The sequence below is a fragment of the Lissotriton helveticus genome, chromosome 2_1 (genome assembly GCF_964261635.1).
Source record: "Lissotriton helveticus chromosome 2_1, aLisHel1.1, whole genome shotgun sequence".
Classification (NCBI taxonomy): Eukaryota; Metazoa; Chordata; class Amphibia; order Caudata; family Salamandridae; genus Lissotriton; species Lissotriton helveticus.
In genome coordinates this window covers 990,691,683-990,711,130 of record NC_136059.1, presented here as the reverse complement: position 1 = coordinate 990,711,130, position 19,448 = coordinate 990,691,683, and the positions used below count along the sequence as shown (strand labels likewise).

The following is a 19,448-nucleotide window of genomic DNA, read 5'->3' as shown; positions in this document are numbered from 1 at the left end:
GCGGGACACTGCCCTGAATGAGGGTATTCTTGGCCACATCGGTAAAATTTTGACGCAGGTCTGTCGCTTCTTTCACGTCGGGACTCGTGCCGTGAAGAGGTATCATGACGTGAAGACGTTCCTCTGGAGGTCTGTGTGAGTCTTTTTGATTGACGGTGATCCGAACTGCGTTTGGTGTCTGTGCGGGCTTGTATCCTGAAAGCTTGTTCCTTACTTTAAGTTTTGGTGGCTTCCATCTTTTTTGCGTGATCTTCCGCTTGATCATTGATCCGTGTCATCTCTTCTATCTCTTCCAGTGTGTAGTGTTTTTTTAGTAGACGCCGCCGTAAGGATTCGGACTGGCAGCCTTCAATTATGCACAGTCGTAGTGCATCCTCCGTGGTGAATGAATCAAACTCGCAGTGTCGTGCTAGGCGCCTGATGCGGACAATGTAGTCACTCATAGATTCCTCCTTTCCTTGTGACGCTAAGTGGAACGTATAGCGTTCGTAGTCCAAATTGAGTTTGTGTAAGAATTTCCGGTCAAGAGCCTCTTTTACGTCATCATAAGAGGTGCCGGTGGCAGTGGGCAGTTCCTTGATGATCTGCGCAATGTCTTTCCCAACCAGGTTTCGCAGTGCTATAAGTTTTTGTTTGGGATCCTGCACCTGAGATCCAGTCATAAAGTCTTCGAAATCTTCCGCCCAACTCTTCCATTTGGGTCCCATACTGTTTCCAGACGACAGTTCTAGTGGGTCTGGTGGGCGTAGGTACGGTACTCCCATGAATACCTGAGGTGGTGATGGGGCCTGAGCTGCTGCCCCTGTGCTTGAAGGACGCGACGTATCAGGCTGGGTGGTCATCTTGACTCACTTATTAACTACTCACTCAAAGCCTTTGAAAGTTCTGTAGTTTTATGTGTATTTGGGCCTTGCCTGACCTCAAAATGGCCGCCTTTGAAAATTCAATGGGAGTCAATGGTCAGTGCCTGACTTTAAAATGGCCGCCGCTCAGGACAGTCTCTCCTTTGCATCAAGTGTTAAGTTATTTCCCTTCGTTTGCCACATGCAAAGCTGTAGTTGCTCCTATTATTCATCCGGCATACACCCTCTTTTCACAGTCACTTACTGTGCTTGTAGGGGAGGGAACGCTCCGGGCTTCTTCCTCGTGTGTTTCTTTTTCCTCTCTGCCTTTTGCGCTCTTTTTCCGCGATTCTGCCGATTCCCGGTGCAGTCGGGATCTTGATGGCGGTATTGCTGCTTGGGCTGCCTTTGCAAGGCAATGCTCCCGCTGGCAGTTTCTGGGCGGCGTGCGGGTTTCCCGCGATTTTTCGCGCTCTTTAAGCTTCGGCGCCGTCGGCTCTCTCGTTCTTTCGGCCGTGGACCTACGGCGGGGGTATGGTGCTGTGGGCTGATGCAATCCCACCTTCTCGTCGCCAGTGTTAAATCGTACCCCTCTAAGGAAAGACGCAGAGCCAGGAGTATCGTAGGACACGTCTTTATTTCTTGGTGTCTACGTTCTAACTGACTTTCCCCTCTACTTCCTGTTTCCTCCGCCCCCTTCCTGTCTCGTCTGCCCTGTCCTAAAGTAAGGTCAGGCAGCGACGACATGACAACAGGTAAGTAACCACTCTTGATGGAGGGATAATGTGAGGTGGCTGCTTCTGGCCTTTGAGTGAGATTGTGGCGAATGTGTGACCGTTCTTTAAGTAAACAATGCTGAGGGTCTGAGACAACACCTCTTGTGGTTGTGAGATTTCAAGTGGCTGTCTTTGTGGTGCAGATGTCCTACGAGCTGACGCGTGATTGCACTTGATACCCACACTGCTACTTCCTGCCCTGGCTGCACCTCCTTCTAGGGAATGACACCGCCCCATCCTGCACCCCCACCGCGGGCCATCCTGCTCGGAGATACGAGGCCAGGGAAGAAAGGAAGCACATATCCCGGAACAGGGGGGCTGAAACACAGCAGGACAAGCATGTAAACAAGAGGGAATACGTATACTTTTGATGGCTGCCATGCGCTTATAATTATGACGGGGATGCAAGGAAGGAAGCTAAGTCATTAGCCCAGGGGTGCACAGTTTGTGGGTGTGAAGGATGCTGGATTAGATATGGTATCTGCAGCTGCGAAAGAACATGTTTCTACATGCTCCGTATAAGGATTTCTCCTAGTAAAAGGATGTCCCGATCCGCAGCAGAAAGAACTTAAAGCATGTAAAGGGGCCGCGCAGACTCAAGTCGACAGATGAAAACATAACTGCGAACAAAGTGAAATTAGCTTAGTTCAAGTTGGAGTTCAGTTATTATATTATTCTAAGGAAAAGTCCTCCTTGGTACAAGATAAGTTTTACTATTGGAGATGAAAAGAAAACCGACTATGAGAAATAAAATTAGCACTTGTTGTCAACCAAAGGCGAATGTAATGTGTCTTTATTTTGCACTTTTTGACACTCACTCATCTGTTAATTTAATTGAGATTAACTTTAACAATTTAATGAATAATGGACAGCAAAATCTTAATGAAAACATGTTTTAAACTTGAATATCAAAATACATTATATATGCTTACATCCAAACATTGGTATGTGTGTGTCATGTGTGCCTAGCCTGGGTCTAGCGTGTTTGCCCTGTGTTCAGGCTGTGGAGCTTGTCGGCAGTGAAGGAAGAGGCGACGCAAGGATGTATTAATGATCGCCACTGAAGCCTGGCGGTGTTACAGTCCGTGCAGGCGGGGGCTGCCCCTGCCTCCACAGGAGAGGCCCCTCTCCCTACTTTAAGTGCATTATGGGGCCCTGGAAGCTGCAGACAACGCTGTGCCCCTTCCAGACACCTAGCAGGGTTATAAGTGCTGCTACGTTGGCGGCCTCTTTGCGCCTTAAATGCTATTAAGGCCCGCAGGCCCCGGCGCTCTCCTGTGCCCACAGACAATGCCCTATTCACGCTGACCTGGCGTGGCTCTCATATGTTAATAGGGGGCTTGGTTTGAATGGGCTGGCACAGCAAGAGGGGGTGGGTGGGTGGGTGTGTGGGTGTGTGTTTGTGTCTCCAGATGACCTCTGCTCAATTTGTATATATATGTTATTGCAAAAGCAGCCCGGATCTGACGGGGAGCACGGACACTGACCTGTGGCTCCATGATCGAAGCTGGGAAAAGAAGTGAGGCAGAGCGTCAGGGGACCCGAGGGAGATTGTTTTGGTTAAAATTGGACAATTTGGGCAAACCAGCGAACCTCGAAAATGGCACAGGCAGCATGAACAGGAGTTAGAGCCCCACAGAAGACAAATGGTACTCTGGTGTCTTCTGGGATAGGTAGTCTTTATCAACGGACTACGCAACAGAAACTACTGACTGTTAATGGGGGCCAGCTGTACTCGGAAGATATGGGAGGAGCCATGAAGGTTTAAAATCATAGTGTTGCCTGACTTCCCCTTTTGTTAAAGGCATCTGATGAAGACAGTCGTCGAAATGCATGATGCCGTACTTACCAGCAATAAAGCGATCTTCCTTCAATCCCCGCTGTGTCCTCTACGGTTTCTTTGAGAAAAGTTGCCTGTTGGTGTGATACTACCGCGAAAGCCAGTCGCGTGTGGAGGACCGGCTCGCAAGTAGTCCGAAGGAAGTCTGGCGCTTTCCTGCATTCCCAATGAACTTGGTTCCTACCTCGGACCGCCTCGCAAACCATCCCAGCAAATGGTTATTGCAAAAGCAGCCCGGATCTGAAGGGGGAGCACGGACACTGACCTGTGGCTCCGTGACCGAAGCTGGGAAAAGAAGTGAGGCAGAGCGTCAGGGGCCCCGAGGGAGATCGTTTTGGTTAAAATTTGACAATTTGGGCAAACCAGCGAACCTCGAAAATGGCACAGGCAGCGTGAACAGGAGTTAGAGCCCCACAGAAGACAAATGGTACTCTGGTGTCTTCTGGGATAGGTAGTCTTTTAACAACGGACTACGCAACAGAAACTACTGACTGTTAATGGGGGCCAGCTGTACTCGGAAGATATGGGAGGAGCCATGAAGGTTTAAAATCATAGTGTTGCCTGACTTCCCCTTTTGTTAAAGGCATCTGATGAAGACAGTCGTCGAAATGCATTATGCCGTACTTACCAGCAATAAAGCGATCTTCCTTCAACCCCGCTGTGTCCTCTACGGTTTCTTTGTGAAAAGTTGCCTGTTGGTGTGATATATATATATATTTTTTTTAAAAGGCGCAAAGTATTTTGTGTTCTGTGGTACCACTGGCACGCTGCCTACTGGCTTGTAGAGTATTATGCCATGTGAGGCCATCCTATCAGTGGCTGTATTTCTGGACACGGGTGGTCTGTACTTTTCAGATGGCCACCTTTACCGTGAGCATATATGCAAACAAGGTGAGCTCTGAGAGAGTGATAGGAGAGAGGGTGTGCCACTAGAGAAACTGGAGAGGGCGGCGAAAGGGCAGTGGCTAAGGGTCTAGGGGAGAGAGAAGAGTGTTGTTAGAAGAAATATGAGGGGATGAACTGCAGAGAAGCCTAAAGGTGATGGAAGAGCAGGGAAGAAAGGGTGGTGGGTTTTGAGTAAGGGAATGGAGCGTGCTATAAGGTGAATAGTGAGATTGTGGGTGAAGAAAGCGATGGGGAAGATGTTAGGGAAAAGAGCGAGTGAGAATGGAGGAAAAGAGAACCGCGAATGAGGGTAGTGAGGTGGGTGTGGAATGAGAAGGGTTTGGAAGCGGCTGAGAGGTGGGGTGGGAGGGGGAGGCAGAAAATGAACTAAGGGAGAGCGGGACAGAGAGAAGGGAGCGTCGGTCTGCTGTGTGTGTAGAGGTGAAGCCTCTTTATGAGAGAGTTTGGAGTTGGATGGCAGCAGAAGGGGAAGGGGCAGCAGAAATAAAGAGCGGGCTGTATTAAAGGTAGGGGCAGAAGGGGGAGACTCGAGCTGCAGTTAATGAGGGGCAGAGGAAACAGAGAGAACGCCGAAGGGGGCAGGACATAGGGGCAGAGCTAGGCTCCTGACGCTACAGAGTCCTTTTGTCATTTACACGTCCCGTAGAGTTGGGAAAGAGCCTCGGCTCCTGCCCCGCAGGAGCCTCCTTGGCAGAGGGTTTGTGGAGCCTTTGTTCCCTCTTGTTGGTAGTTGTCTGTGCCCGCTCAGGATGCGGCAGTAGAGGAGAGCCAGGAGTGGGCAAACGGGGGTGGAAGGGTGCGGCAGGAGTAGCAGCTGTTGTAGTGAAGGCATGATAAAGTGGGACAAACAGAATGAACGGGTCAAGACTTCAGCAAGAGGAGAATCCTGCAATAACGAGAAACCTCCTCTAAGAGTGCCAGGACACGGAAAAGTAGCAAAAACCCGATTACGGCACAAGAGGAGAGCAGTGACGTATTCAAGACCAGATTGGCAAAAGAAACAAGCACTCGCTTTTCTCTTTTAGCACGTTTTCTCTTATAGCACGTCCTTTTAAGACTGGGCGTCCCGACTTCCTGCTGGGGTAAAAGGTTCCTTATCTTCTTTATGGGGCCATCTGGACCCATAAAGACGATAAGAAACCTTTTACTTCAGCAGGAAGTCAAGGAACCCAATCTGAAAAAGACGGGGCTTAAAGAGAAAGAAGAGCGTCACTAGGACCTCTTCTCAAATGTCTGGCCACCGTTTAGGAGGCCAGCCAATGGAGAAGAGGGGCGGGCTTAACCTCGCTAGTGATGTTCTCTCTATCTCATTAAATCTCGCCAGCAAGACTGTGCATGTCTGCGCAGCCATCGCAGGCTGAGACCTAAAAACAATGGCCACAGGCCACAAGAACTAAATCCCAAGGGGAAAGACAGGAGATTGCAAGGGCCAAGTAGGAGCACAATTGGGGAAACGCACTATAATAATGCTTCTAACATAATACAGAGGTAGTTATCAATGGTAACTGCTAGGGGACTCCTTACAAGTGCCCTAGAATAATCCATGTTATTTCCCCGCAATTACCAATTGAAAGTGGAGCAGGAATTGCGAGTTTTTTTAAAATGACTTCACGCATGTTTTCTCCTGGTGTTATATACCGAACCTCAATGTGAAAGATCGCAAATTATAATCAGAAGGAACCGGCCCCATTGGGCTTACCAGTACATTCACAATGAAGTCCAATGTAATCAACTTAAGATTCCACAATCTCACAATTCCGTAGAGTACCGCAGTTAAATATCTTAAATCTCTTGAATGCCAACTGCGAAAATGAAAATTATGATAAAGACTATTTATTAAAATGTGGTAATTCAACAGATAGTTCTAAAAAACAAGTTAATTACCTTTGGTAACAATATATCTGTAAGAAACAGTAGTGATAGATTCCTTACCTCAGAATTACCCCCAGGGGTCAGACTGGATACAGAAAGTTTTCCTCAGCAGTACCCCTGCGTGTCGGTAGGTGGCGTCGTGCGGCTCCACGTCCATAGTTGGCGTCCTGGTGGCCAAGATGACGTCGCTGGCAATACTAAGACATCGTCCACACGCACTGACGTCAGTTCTGTACACGACTTTCTGCGCCAGCAACACAGAGCCTTGCAATAAACTGACCACTGGTACATTGAAACTAGGGCCCTGAAGGGGATGACCTGAACCCTACAAATCAGTTCGCAGAACGGGGAGGATGGGTGGGGCGGTAAGATTCTATCGCTAATGTTTCTTACAGATATATCATTACAGAAGGTAAGCAACTTGTTCATCTGAAAGAAACACATAGTGATAGATTCCTTACCTTAGAATAGATACCCCAGCAATACCAACCCCGGTGTTGGGTCTGCGAACCAAGATCACACCAGAAAGTCCCGGAGAACAGAACGGCCAAAGAAGCCGTCTCTCCGGACTTGTCAAGGCAGTAATGCTTAGTAAACGTGTGCAGCGAAGCCCACGTGTCTGCCTGACAAATGTCTGGCAGGGGGAAACCATGTCCCAATGCAGTAGTGGCTGCAGTTGCTCTAGCGGAATGAGCATGCAGCCTCACCGGAGGTTCTTGTTTAGCCAAAGTTTAACAGGCTTTGATACATTAGACAACCCAGCGAGAGATAGTCCTCTTACGCACCGCCCAACCTTTAATGGTGCCAACATAGCCAAGAAAGAGTTGGTCATCCACCCGGAACTGCTGTGTGCGGTTGAGATAAAATGAAAGCGCATGTTTCGGGTCCAGACGGTGGAGCCTCTCTTCTATTCTGGAAGGATGCTGAGGTGGAAAGAAGCTGGGCAAGGTAATAGTCTACCCAATATGAAAGGCCGTAACAACTTTTGGCAAAAAGGAAAAACGAGCCTTAGCACAATCTTGTCCGGATGGACAGACAGAAAATGAGGCTTACAAGAAAGAGCCTGGAGCTCACTCACTCGCCTAGCGGAGGTGATAGCAACCAGGAAGGCAGTCTTCAAGGTCAACAGACGAAGAGGACAGTTATGAAGGGGCTCGAAAGGAGCACACATGAGTTAAGTAAGAACCAGAATCAAGTCCCACTGCGGCATCACAAACGGAATAGGAGGGAAAAGGTGTGTAATGCCTTTGAGAAACCCATTCACAATATGGGACTTGAAAAGAGAAGGCTGATCAGGGAGTCTGAGAAAGGCCGAAATGGCAGAAAGATGACCTTTGATAGTGCCCAGAGCAGAGCCCTGCTGTGCTAAAGAGAGAAGGAACAAAAGGACCTCAGAAAGAGGGGCAAAAAGGGGATCCACAGCCTTTGCTGTGCACCATGCCACAAATCTGTTTCACCTGCAGGCGTATACCACCTTAGTGGAGAGACGCCTGGCTGCCAGAGTGACATCACAAACTTCGGGAGGCAAGTTGAAAAGAATCAACTGCTGCCGCTCAATCTCCACGCAAAGAAGTGGAGGCTTCACAGGTTCGGGTGGAGGACCGTTCCCTGCTGCTGCGGCAGATGATCCTCCTAAAGAGGCCATCTGATCGGAAGATCGATGCTCATATTGAGTAGCTCGGGATACCAAACTCTTCTAGCCCAGTCCGGGGCCACATGAATGACTTGGGCCCGGTCACGCCTGATCTTCTTAAGCACTCTGGGTAGAAGTAGTATAGGCGGAAAGGCGTACAACATACCGCAACTCCACCGTTGCAACAAAAAGCGTTGCAGAGTGAGTGCCGCCTTGGAAATTCCAACTCGCAGAACTGATGACATTGCACGTTCTCTTTGGTGGCAAATAGATCTAACCAATGCTCTCCCCACTGCTGAAAGAGCCCTTGCACCACGTCCGAGTGAAGACGCCATTCGTGATCCATCATGCACCTGCGGCTGAGTTCGTCTGCCATGGCGTTCAGAGATCCTGCCAGGTGTTGAACCACCAGGAAAATACCCTGATGTTCCAGCCATGTCCAGAGGCGTAGAGCCTCCTGACATAGGGTCCATGACCATACCCAGCCTTGCTTGTTGCAGTACCACATGGCGGTGGGGTTGTCGGTAAACACCTGAGCTAGTCTCCCCTTGACACAGGGAAGGAATGCCTTCAGTGCAAGTAGGTTTGCCCAAAGCTCCAGAAGGTTTTATGGAGCTTGGACTCCGACGGAGACCAGAGGCCTCTGATCTCCACCTCTCCCATGTGGCCGCCCCATCCCAGGAGAGACGAATCTGTCACTACTGTGAGCTTCGGTTGGGGTTGGGAAGAGGGATCTGCCGTCGACCCAATGCCGGTCCATGTGCCACCACTGCAACTGTTGTGCAGTGCCCTCCGAGATCTGGACACGATCGGACAGGTTCCCCTGATGCTGCCCCCACTGGAAGTGCAGGTTCCACTGCAGAGTCTGCATATGCCATCTGGCATGATTGATCAACAGGATGCAGGAGGCCATGAGGCCCAGCAGCCTCAGGGTCACTCTGACCAAAACCAGGATAAAGGCAGAAAGATCTGAGCCCGAATATCCAGGACTCGCTGTTCGGGAAGATAGATCCAAAACTGTGACGTATTCAGAACTGCTCCGATGAAGAGGAGCTTCTGAGAGGGAATCAGGTGCGACTTCGGCACATTGATGGAGAATCCCAGCAAATGCAGGAGGTCCGCCATAGTCTGGAGGTGGGATAAGACTGTCTGGGGCGAGCTCGTCTTCAACAACCAGTCGTCGAGATAGGGGAATACTGAAACCCCTGATCTGCGCAGATGAGCTGCGACCACCGCCATCACTTTCATGAACACCCGAGGGGCGCTGGTAAGGTCAAAAGGGAGCACGGTGAACTGAAAGTGCTCGTGGCCTACCGTGAACCGAAGGTAACACCAGTGGGCTCGCAGGACTGGGATGCGAAGCAAGCATCATGCAAGTCCAGCGATACCATCCAGTCTTGTGGATCGAGAGTAGACAAGACCTGAGCCAAAGTGAGCACCATGAACTTCTCTTTGCGGAGGAAGCGATTTACGTTCCGGAGATCTAAGATAGGACGCAGGCCCTTGTCCTTCTTTGGCACCAGAAAGTAGTGGGAACAGCAACCACGACCTACTTCTGGCGTTGGAACGCGCTCGATGGCCCCCTTGGCCAAGAGGGCCGCAACTTCCTGCTGAAGTAGCACCAAGTGATCCCCAGACATGCGGGGGTATTGAGGTGGTATGGCTGGAGGGGTAGTCTCGAAGGGGAGGAAGTAGCACCTTTTGACTATGTCTAAAACCCACCTGTCCGATGTGATGGTGTGGCAGTGGGGGAGGTGATGGCGAAGCCTGCCGCCCACTGGCGTCTGATGGGCCTGAAAACTCGGAAGGTTTGGAGGCAGTGGTGGCTGGGGTGGAGGTGGACTGACCTGCCCGCTGGCCCCTTGGTCTACCACGGCGGAACCCACGTCTGCAGCCGCGCTGGGAAGGTTGCTGCGCAGGCTTGTGGCTCTGTTGCGAACGCTGTGGGCGTCCTTTCCGGTGCCACGAAAAGGAGCGAAAAGCAGAAGGAGGAGGAGGGGGGACTGTGGAGAGTCCCAAGGACTTGGCCATAGCCCGCGAGTCCTTAAACCGCTCCCACGCATGGTCTGCTTTGTTGCCGAAGAGGTGACGGTCATCAAAGGACATGTCCATAGGTGTGTTTTGGACATCCTCTGAGAATCCAGTTGTCCTCAACCAAGCGTGGCGTTGAATCACCACCGTCGTTGCCATCGATCTGCCCATTGAGTCGGCGGTGTCTAGGCCACAACGAATCATGAACTTAGCTGCGTCTCTCCCCTGTGCAACAGCCTGGGAGAGAGCTGTCCGGGCCTCCTCCGGATCACTGAGGCAGCACTTGTGCCACTGTATCCCACAGAGAGTGGGAATAATGGCCCAAGAGGCATGCAGTGTTCACGGACCTCAGCACAGAACTGGCAGAAGAAAAAATCTTCAGAACTGATCGAGTTTCTTGGATTCTCTATCCGGTGGTGCGGAAGGGAAGGCAGTTGGGGAAGCAGAGGTTTGGACAACTAAGCACTCAGGGGTGGGGTGTTGGGAGAGGAAAATGGGGTTACCCGGAGCCGGGCGATGGCATCAGGCCAAGCTCCTATACAGAGGAGCCGCTGTGGTGGGCCTGGTCCAAGTGCCCAAAAGATTTTGCTTCGTTGAAGGGAAGCAGCGGCTCCGCAGATGTAGCTGCTGGCTGAAGTACTTCCATTAGGAGGTTAGTCCCGACGGCTACAGTAGGGAGCATGAGGTGTACGTTACAACACAGCATAACTAGCACCCTCCTCCGCAGCCACAGTAGGAGGAGACAGCATGCCAAGGTCTGGAGAGGTATCCAGACCACTGGTGTCCCCCAACTCCTCTGCCCAGTCCTGTTTAGACTCGCAAGCAGCTGCAAGAGGGTCCTCAGACCCCTCCCAGTCCTACTCTTTCTCCCCAGGCTGGTGTACAGGCTGCAGATAAGGAGTAGGGACATGGGGATAGAAATCCCAGAGCGACTTCGATGCTGGGCCGATGCTGCGTCCACTTCGGGGCTGAAACCGGGGTCGACGCTGGCCTGAGGAGCGGGCGACGTCGGAAGTGGTGCTGGCGGGGTCGACGTTGGTGGAGGTGTTATAAGGTCAACCGGCTTCGACCAGTATCCATGACTGGATCTCGGGGGTTCCTGTGGGGCCGGAGTAGACGGCGACGCCGGAGCCACCGGCGGTGAAAGGCGAGGACCCCCCACTCGGGACCGCGAGGCTCGAAGGCGCACCGGTGGGACCCGACGGCTCAAAGATGCAAGCCATGGCAGATAGGAATTCATGTATCTGGGCCAGAGTCGCCAACGAACCCGGAAAGGGTGGGTAGGCCGTTGGCGTTTCCCTAGGCACCGCCGGAGCAATGGGGAAGGCACCACCCGCACACTAAGCCGTGTCGCCAGACTGGAAGTCGGAGAACGATGTTGTTTCTTCAATTTCTTGTGCTTTGCCTTACCTGAGCCAGAGTGCGAAGACTTTGATCCCGAAGACCGATGATGATGACTCCGCGCACGGTCCCTCGACCTTTCACGGGACCGAGACCTCGAAAGGCGTGGAGCAGACTGCTGGGCTTCCAGTAACTTTCGGGACCGCTCCTGCAAAGTTTTCGGCACCTTGACCTGGCAGTCGGGGCACGACTTGGGGGTCGTGGTCACGCCCCAGGCAGAAAAGACACACTCGGTGTGGGTCCGTCACCGACATCATATGGTGACAGTCCTCGCAGTACTTAAAACCGGGCATCCTAACTGCACCTTAGGAGTTTAAGAGTTGATGAAAAATTGGAGAAAAAAAAAGCCTCAAAAAGTCAGTCAAAAATTGACTGGGGGTTCCTGCTCTTCCAGGATCTGTGCTTTCTGGCACGGAAAAAGAAAGAACGGACGTCAGCGCGCGTAGGCAGCGTATAAATAGCGCCTGTGACGTCATCTCGGACACCACAACGCCAACGACGGACGCGGAGCCGCATGACGCCACCAGTCAACGCGCAGAGGTACTGCTGATGAAAACTTTCCGGATCCAGTCTGACGCCTGGGGGTAATTCTAAGGTAAGGAATCTTCCACTATGTGTTTCTTTCAGACAGAGATGTACAAAATAATTAATGTAATCAAGTTTTAGAATTATCTCTAGGAAACAGGAACAGGAAAATATTTACTACATGAATAGTACCGAATCCTTTTCCGGCTTTTGTCCATTAAGGCCAAAATCTTTCAAATTTTTTAAAACTTACACACGTATAAAATATTACACTGAGAATGTTTTTAATATCTGTACACTCACGGTCTGGTACTCTTGAGGAACCTGTTGATCAGGACCAAGCTTACACGCCTGTCTTGCTTTTCTCATTAATTCCTTGCATCTTTCCAACAGGTTTCGCTTTCTTTCATCAAAATCGACAAACTTGCTCTATTCAAAATGAAAAAAGAACGTCTCAGTTTATTCACTCTAAACGTCTGCGTATGCATACCAATTATTAAGCTAAAAAAATATCACTCCAGGACCGCACTCACTGAACACTCTTCTATTTCACAAGATCAAATTTCTTATTTAAATAGAACACTCAATTTATGCCATGCAAGACAAGCTCGAATGTCGAAACGTTAACATTTTGCTCCAGCACATAAGACAAAATCCATGTAAAGCATAAAACTTTGCAACTTTGTGAAATTTCTGTTTTCCATTAAACTTCAAGGATAAGAAAAAACCATTTGCTACTTTGCATAATGCAAATATGTATGTATGTATATCGTATGTTCACAGATAAGGATCAACATGGCAATTTCTCTACCCCTCAGATTCTTACAGGCAACTTGTGTGTGGTCCTGTACACCAATCAAGCACCTGAGCCTCCAATGCACTAAATCACCTTCTCCTTTAAATCACCTTTGGTCCCCCTCAATGTATATTAGCCATATAGGTTTTCAACACTTTAGGAAAGTAGGATCTGCATCTACAGTTACTCACACTTTTTGCCTGGTGCTAAGCTGTTATTGACCAGTCTGACTGGCATCCTGCTAATTAGGACCCAAGTCTATCTACTTTCTCCCTTAAATTGTTGTGTTCAGTACTTAGGTACATCCCAGATTGGATACTGGGGTACCCTTATAAGTCCCTAGTATATGGTACTGAGGTACCTAGGGCATAGGTACCGCATGGGCTGAAGCAAGCATTATGCCACCCATGGCAGACCATTCAAAATGGAACTACAGGGCTGCTATTGCAGCCTTTGTAAGCTGGTGCTCAAACCACTTACTAAAGATATAGGCTTCCTATATCTTGGGTCACTGCACTTAAATCCTATAAGTCACCCCTATTGCAGGCCTTTACAATCCTGAAGGCAGGGTGCTTGGTTGTAAGTGAGAGGGTGCCCCTGAATGAGCAGAACACCCTACAGCCTATGGAGTCCATTCTCCTTGCTTGTCAGTGAAGCAGCCATATTCCATATAGATGAGCACCACGTAATTACGCTGTGACCATCTTGAAACTGGCTGCAACGAATCCTATCATGTTTGGTATCAAACATGTTGGAATCATACCCCCACACGGTAAATGGTGTGGGAGTATGATTCCAAGCACTGGAAGAGCCCTCAGTTAGGCTTTCAGCGTTCCCGATGCCAACCTTCTGAACCAGGACAGCACAAAATGGGCGCTGCCGACCAGAGACACATTTCTACCCTCCTGCTGCTAAGCCAAGCTCGAGCAGGGGAAGCCAGAACAATAGGCATCCTGTCATAGGGAGGTGTGACCACCTACCAGACAGTATTTAGTGCTTTGGGACCGGGTGGGTGCGATTGCCAGCGCCACTTAGTCTGCATGAGGGGCACATTTGGTGTCCCCGTGCACAGTCCCGTTCAAACCAGTCCTGGGAGCCTATGGCTCACGCTATGACGCAAAACTGGACAAAGGACATGGAAGTAACTTCCCCCCTGTCCAGACCTTCCCCTGGGAGGGTCCCCTGAATAGTCCTGACCCTTACCTGAGGGACCCACCTACAGGTAAGGGCTTACCTGTGTGTGGGTCCCTAGATTAGGCGTGGGACAAAATTCCAAACAGACACCACTTCCTCTACTGTCTGGGCACGCTAGACTTCGCTTAGGCTCGACTTCGTCTCCCTTCCAGTCTGCTGCATCGTCTGTGCCTGTGCATCATACAGTAACCTTCCAAGGCCTGTGAAGCATCTAAGACACCTAAAGGAATCTCCCTTGCATGAAGGCGTCACTTACCTGCATTTGCAGGCACCACAACTAAATCAACCGGTCTGCTGATCCTGAGCTCCTCAGGACTCTGAAAGGTTCTGCAAATCAATCAAGTGGTGGTTGTCCACAGCTCTCGAGGTCTGCTCAGCCCTCTTACCAAGTTTGAGGACAGTATCCCTTGTGGGGGCTGCAATACCCGAACTCCTGGGCACCTCGTCAACTTGCAGTTGCAAAGGCTTGTTGACTTCCTTCCTCCAAGATCTTTGGGCTCCAAGTAGCCCCAACCTCAAGCACCCCCAGTGACCAAAGTCTTCACCCACATCACATCGACTGCACCGTGGCCTGCATGTTTTGGTGAGCTGCTCAAGGTCCTCTTGTGACTCCAGTGCTTCTAGCCTGTGGGTCCTGTTGAGGGTCACCTTTGTTTCTCTTGGGCTCCCATGATTTCTCGGGCCTACCCTGACTCCTCTGCTTGTGTTGAGTCCCCTGGACCGGTCTGGTCCTGAAGTTGTTCCTTCTATAATTCCTGCGTTGGTTGCATTTGCCCAGGCTTATTGGTGCTCCCGCCGGACACCGACCCCATAGCACTCAACATCCTTCGTGGGACAGCTCGTGCACGGCTCCTGGTCTTCCTAAGCGTCGACTGGTCCTCACAGCTGCAGAGTCTAGATCCTCGTCAACACTTCTGCAACACCGGATATCGGAGGGCATTTGTCTTCCATGTCTCCTGGTCACTCCTGACATAGACTCAGTCTCCTCTGCTTGCAGGTATCTCATCTAGAATCTGCCTCGGATTCCACCGGACACTTTCTCCTCCTCCAGCAGTGTGTGTGTGTGTGTGTGTGTGTGTATGTATGTATGTATGCATGTGTGTATGTGTGTATGTGTGTATGTGTGTATGTGTGTATATATATATATTATATATACATATACGCACACACATATTTGTACATAAATACTAGTATACATCTGAAACAGAGTACATATACATATCCAGACGCATATGTAAGCAGAGCAAACTGCATTCATGCATATGGATATGGAGAAGTAGAAAACACATATCCAAAAATGTGTATGGGTATAGATAGAAATGTTAAAGAAAGTGTACTAGAGATACCCTACATAGGGTAAGTATATACTGCGAAGGAGTAACTCCGAAAACTGGTCAACATGACGTAAGGAACCAGTACTCCAATAAAGCAGCAGTATCTGCTGCCGACAACGTATAGAGGAATTCGGCACCTAGCAGAGAATAGAAAAAAACAGCACTAATCGTTTGACACCCACTGGAACATCGCCAGTAAAAAGAACAGTTAAATCCATGATGGAGTGCAAGGCAAAATGAAACAGACTAGTCTTTTACTCCATATAAGGGAAGGTGTTGGTGACACCATATGAAAAGCAGGTTAAACACAGGCCTGCAGAAATGCAGAACAAAAAAAAACACAATCATGGAATCTATTAGGTGGTTTAATCAGATCGGCCAGCATTGAACAAATGCAAGGCTGAATCAGGCTACTCCCCAAACAGATGGACACTATCTAATGGTATATTCTGAATAGTGCCTTTTACGGGTTCTGAAAACCCAGATAGTCATAGTCATGCATGCATGAGCAACGCGACAGCTTGAACCATACTCCTATCGATAGGATCGGTACTGTCCATACTGCATTTAATGGTAAAATTGTGTGCTTCTTGGCCATCTTGAACCACTTGAAGAAGATGTCTCTCCACTATGTCTTATATGCCAACCTTTCCTCTTACCTTCGACCGACTCCCCACTGACCCCTCCACATTCTCAGAATCTCCCACAAACGCTTCCCCAATTCACATACCTCCCCTTGGAACTCCCCTTGTTCCGTCCTCTAGATCTCATGCTCCAATTCTTACTGTTTCTTTCGACCGATCCCCTCCAGCCCCTATTTTTCTTCCTTTCTCTTCCTCTAACCCTACTCTTACTTACTGGCCCCGCACCTGGGATATCCTACTGTACTCTCCACTACACCCAACTCTCCCTTTCCTAATAGCATCCTTCCCAATTAATCCGAAGTGGTAGATCCCTCCAACCCTCACCCTCTCTTGTCCTCTCCCACCACATTTCCCGATTCTATTATTGACCCGTCCTTCTCTACGTAGAATCCTTTGTTCAACAGCCTGAACACTATTCAGACTTCCTCCCCCGGCCTCACTCCCCCCCCCCCTCCGCTCGATGGACTGCCTTCCCCTGTTAACACTGACCCCACCTCATCCCCCCTCCTTTTCAGCTGGTTTCCCCCTTAATCTTATAGCACAGACACTAATCAACATAGAATGCAAACTCTCAGCTATGACGACTGAACTTACACAACTCAGAGGGGATTACAACACCCTCAACAACAGGACCTACCCCAATCATACTGATACCTTTTGCTCTTGCTCCCACAACTTTTCCCAACACACCTGATGGGGGACTATACCCCTTTGCAGTCGAACTCATAGGGCACTCCGTGCTGTTAGCTACCTCTCTACTTCTGACCTAATTAACCATGGAACCCCTACCTACTTAAGCCTCTGATTTCTCCCTTTGCTCCCGAGAGAGGCCAAGGAGACGGTTATTCGCGCTCTCATATTATCCAGATTGGATTATGCGAATGCCCTCTACTGCGGACTCCCAGCCTATTTGATTCACCGCCTCCAAGTTATTCAAAATGCCGCGGTTCGGCTGCTGTTTAACATACCCAGAAGATCTAGTGTCCGCCAACCTCTTAGAGATCTTCATTGGCTCCCAGTTGCCCAAAGGATCTTATTTAAGATCCTCGTGCTAGCATACCGAGCACTCCATCAAACGGGCCCAGCCTATCTGAGAAAAAGATTTTCTCTTTATGTTCCTAACCGCCCTCTCAGATCAAGCAACCTCCACCAAATGACTGCGCCAAAGTTTAAATATAGCAGGCTCGGCGGCCAATCCATCTCTGTTAGAGCAGCGAGAGCTTGGAATACCCTCCCGCTCCATTTGAGAACATCCCCATCCATCATGGCGTTCAGGAAAGGCCTAAAAACCCACCTCTTTAACATCACTGCCTAACGGATGTCTCTCCAATCTGCATGTAATTTGATCTGTCTTCCCTTTCTCCCGCGCCAGGATACTATACTTTTTAGTAACAGAGCGCGCTACAAAAGCCTCTATAATAATAATAATAATAATAACTGATAAACCCCTCCCTTACTCCAGCATCCCAGTGATTGTGGGCATTAACAGAGTCGCTTCCTCATCCATCTCTCCTAGACCTCTAGCGCAGCTTACCACCATCCAGTCTTGCAAACCTGTCAAAGACAACCCAAATCCTCTATCTTGCATGCTTGTTAAGTGCAGATCGGCAGTCGAAATGCGACGGAAATATCAGAAACGATCCTCAGCGAGGCTATTGACATTGCCTTCCTTACAGGAACCTGGCTCAATGAATACTCGATGGCTATTCTTGACTTACTCACCCTAACCCCCCCACCCCTACCAGCTGAACCATCATTAGGCAAGACAGACCTGACAGAAAAGAGGATGGACTAGCTATAATCTGCAAAAATGAACTTCAGCTCATCCTTTTAAAGAACACGGATAACTTAACTTTTGAATACCTAGGCATTGAACTCACTGTCAACGGCACTTCTCCGATAAGACTACATAACATCTTCCATCCTCCGGGTGAACCTCTTCTCTTCGCAGATGAATTGTTTGACCTTCTCACACATTCCTCCCATCTCTGACTCAAAAAATCTCTTTTTAGGAGACTTCAACATCCACTGGAATAACTTATTGGATCTCACTGTCATGCGCCTCATCAACCTTCTAGATGAATGACCTTAAACAACTATGCCACAATCCAACCCATATCATAGGGGCCACACTCAACGCTATTATTTCCAACACTGACTTGGCCTCCCTTTTCAACATCATACCCATCAACTGGTCTGACTATCACCTCATTCAGTTTAAGATCGCAACCAGTGCCCCACTCCCTCTTACAATAAATAACAAACCCAAAATGCCAACAAGCTCACTGAACATCGATTTGTGGTGCCCGAGACATCGGGAACTTGCAGTGCGAGATTGACCAATGTCCATTGCTGTTCAGCGCGGAAATTGGTGATCGATACATCTGCCTTCGTGAGGTCCTGCTCTGCCCAGAGCTGTATCATGGCGTGAAACGTTACGCAAGGACCCGCCTGCTGAAATCCTCTGGATGAGCGGGGAGTGCGACCAGGCGCTTTGGCGCGCACCGTTCGATTTCAGTGCCTGCTGCGCGAGGGGCGTCTGAAGCTGAGAGTGGTAGCCGCCTGACCCCCCCATGGGGCAGCCCTGAACTCGCTCCCCGGGGTGCAGTGCCAATTTAAATCAAGCCACGCGGGCGATCGTCATAAGCAACGGCACGCGTCTTTGACATCCTATGGAGCTTGGCCAGGCCAACACGCTGCGGAGGTCACCGCTGGAGACGAGACTGGCCCAAATATAATTTTGATGAGGACTGGGCCCTGCTAAACCCCTATGCGCGTCCTAACAGATTGTTGTGCAATTCACTATAGCAGGGCCAGGGTGACAGGCATACTGTGATAAATTGACCAGTGGTACAAGAGTTTGCTCACTGACTGAGGGGCAGGAAGGCGCACAAAAGATACTATTGTGTTTATCGACAGTGGAAGAGACCTGCATCACCCTCACGGTTACTCACAGCCAATCTTTCACCGGTCACACCAGTGAACACCCAACCCTGTTGTCTCCAGGCTCATGGAGCACTGGCATACTAAGACCTGGACAGTGACAATGTTCTACATAAACCCTCGCAGTGGGGGACGATAATAATTTGTGTAAATACTGGTGTCTGGCGCACCTGTGCCCCCCACTCAAGGGCCAAGTGCTAACCACAAGACGGCCAAGCGCTGATAAAGGGGAAGCCTGACGCTAGACAGCCACAGCTCACCATCGACGCTAAAAAAAGTACATGCCTGCAGCAGACGGAGGTAGAGGGTGGCACTGAACTATTAGCGCAAGAGACACTTTCTTTCCAAGGAGAGGATGTGAAAACAGTCCTACTGGAGGTCGGGCAAGTCCTCGCTGATAAAATGGATGCCATGACTACCCGCATGGACGCTATTGTGCATAAAATAGATGGCCACGAAGAACGCATCAAGGAGACGGAAAGCCGTATCTCTGACGCTGACACTTCTCATATTCAGAACTCGCAAATGGACAAATTATTGAAAGTAATTGCTGCAAAGAATGAAGATATTGTAGCGAGAAGCATACGGAACAATATTTGCGTCTTAGGCAATCCAGAAAGTACAAATAGGGGCAAAATGGAAGAATATATAGAGAGAAAGTTGCTGGCAGTGGTGGGGGCGGAATCTATTTCCCCTCACTTCATAGTTGAA

The 19,448-nt window shown here is 49.6% G+C and overlaps 1 protein-coding gene across 1 annotated transcript in view; it reads right to left on the bottom strand.

Annotated features, from left to right (window-relative positions):
- Positions 1 to 19,448, bottom strand: part of SMC5 (structural maintenance of chromosomes 5) — a 699,122-nt gene that overhangs the window by 206,767 nt on the left and 472,907 nt on the right. The window contains exon 18 of the mRNA XM_078675750.1: positions 12,130 to 12,255. Coding sequence (XP_078531876.1) covers positions 12,130 to 12,255 — 126 coding nt within the window. The remainder of the gene's footprint in view (positions 1 to 12,129; positions 12,256 to 19,448) is intronic.